Source organism: Echinops telfairi, unplaced genomic scaffold, assembly GCF_000313985.2.
Source record: "Echinops telfairi isolate 266 unplaced genomic scaffold, ASM31398v2 ScPeMD7_7469;HRSCAF=8507_0, whole genome shotgun sequence".
Lineage (NCBI taxonomy): Eukaryota > Metazoa > Chordata > Mammalia > Afrosoricida > Tenrecidae > Echinops > Echinops telfairi.
Window position 1 is genome coordinate 40,899,537 of NW_022111372.1, and position 1,164 is coordinate 40,900,700.

Consider the following 1,164-nt stretch of genomic DNA (forward strand, 5'->3'; position numbering starts at 1 on the left):
TACTCCTATAAAGAGTTAGTCTCCCAGTTCCTTCCCGCAGGGGCAGTTCTGCCCTGTGCTGTAGGGCTGCTTTGAGTCTGCCTCAACTCAATGACTGGGCGTTTGTTTGTGTTTTTTTTAGAGCAGGGAGCGACTTGTGTTTGCACTTATACTGCATCAATGTGCACCTGGCTCTTGGGGGTGTGTCTGATGGCCGCAGGCCCTGCCACTGCCCTTCAAGGAAGCCCAGGAGGGATCCACAAGCTCCAGTTTGAGTGTCTTTAAGGCAGTATTTGCCAACCCTTTCTCCCTATGACCCGCGCCCCAGTGGCACAACCGGCGAATGTGCTCGGCCGATGAGTGAAGGTTGTATCCACCTAGAGGCACCTTAGCAGAAAGGCCTCGTGATCTACCTCCAGAAAACCAGCCCTGGGGGGATCCCAGTGGGGACGTGGTATTGGCAGCAGCCAGAACCAACCCCACAGTATGTCGTTTGGCTTCAATACTGAGTAGGCTTTACTCCCCCCTCCGGTTGTCCCTGCAAGGATTGTAAGGCCCTGCAGGTGCACCTGTGCTTCCGCTGTAGCTTAAGACCCTCCCCGCTCCCCTAGCAGCCAGCTGGTCCCTCCACCATGTTTCAAAGTGACCTGAGAGCAAGCAGGGTCTGCTCACCCCTCCATCTGACAGTTGTCTGGCGTCTGCCCCAGGTACCTTTCACCGAAGTCACCCGCTGCTTAGTGTGATGGAGTTAGCTTGTGCCGTTACAATGGACCCGCCAGAGCAGCGGCTCTCAACCGTGGGTCACGACTCCTTTGGGGAGTCACCCGACCCTTTCACAGGGGTCGCCTAATACATCCTGCATATCAGATATTTACACGATGATACATAACAGTAGCAAAATGACAGTTAGGAAATAGCAACGAAAATAATTTCACGGTAGGGGGTCACGAGGATCCTGTATGAAAGTTGAGGAAGGTTGAGAATCCCTGGGCTAGAGCAACAAGCACCGGTGGCCTAGAGAGCACAGAGGCTGCCAGCGAGGTGCTGCTCTGCCCGAGGAGGGAGGATACAGCCGTCAGACTGCCCCTGTGAGGGCTGGCAGGCTGCATCGTTGGAAGCACCTGGGAGAAAGAAGGGGCTGTCTCCACCTGTCAAGAGTTGCAGTCTCTTAAACTCACGAGCAGC

General features: G+C 55.1%; 1 protein-coding gene across 1 annotated transcript in view; it reads left to right on the forward strand.

The window, feature by feature from the left end:
• Positions 1–722, forward strand: part of PRMT2 (protein arginine methyltransferase 2) — a 45,886-nt gene extending 45,164 nt beyond the window's left edge. Inside the window, 1 exon segment of the mRNA XM_045284553.1 lies at positions 687–722. Coding sequence (XP_045140488.1) covers positions 687–722 — 36 coding nt within the window.
• Positions 723–1,164: the final 442 nt, after the last annotated feature.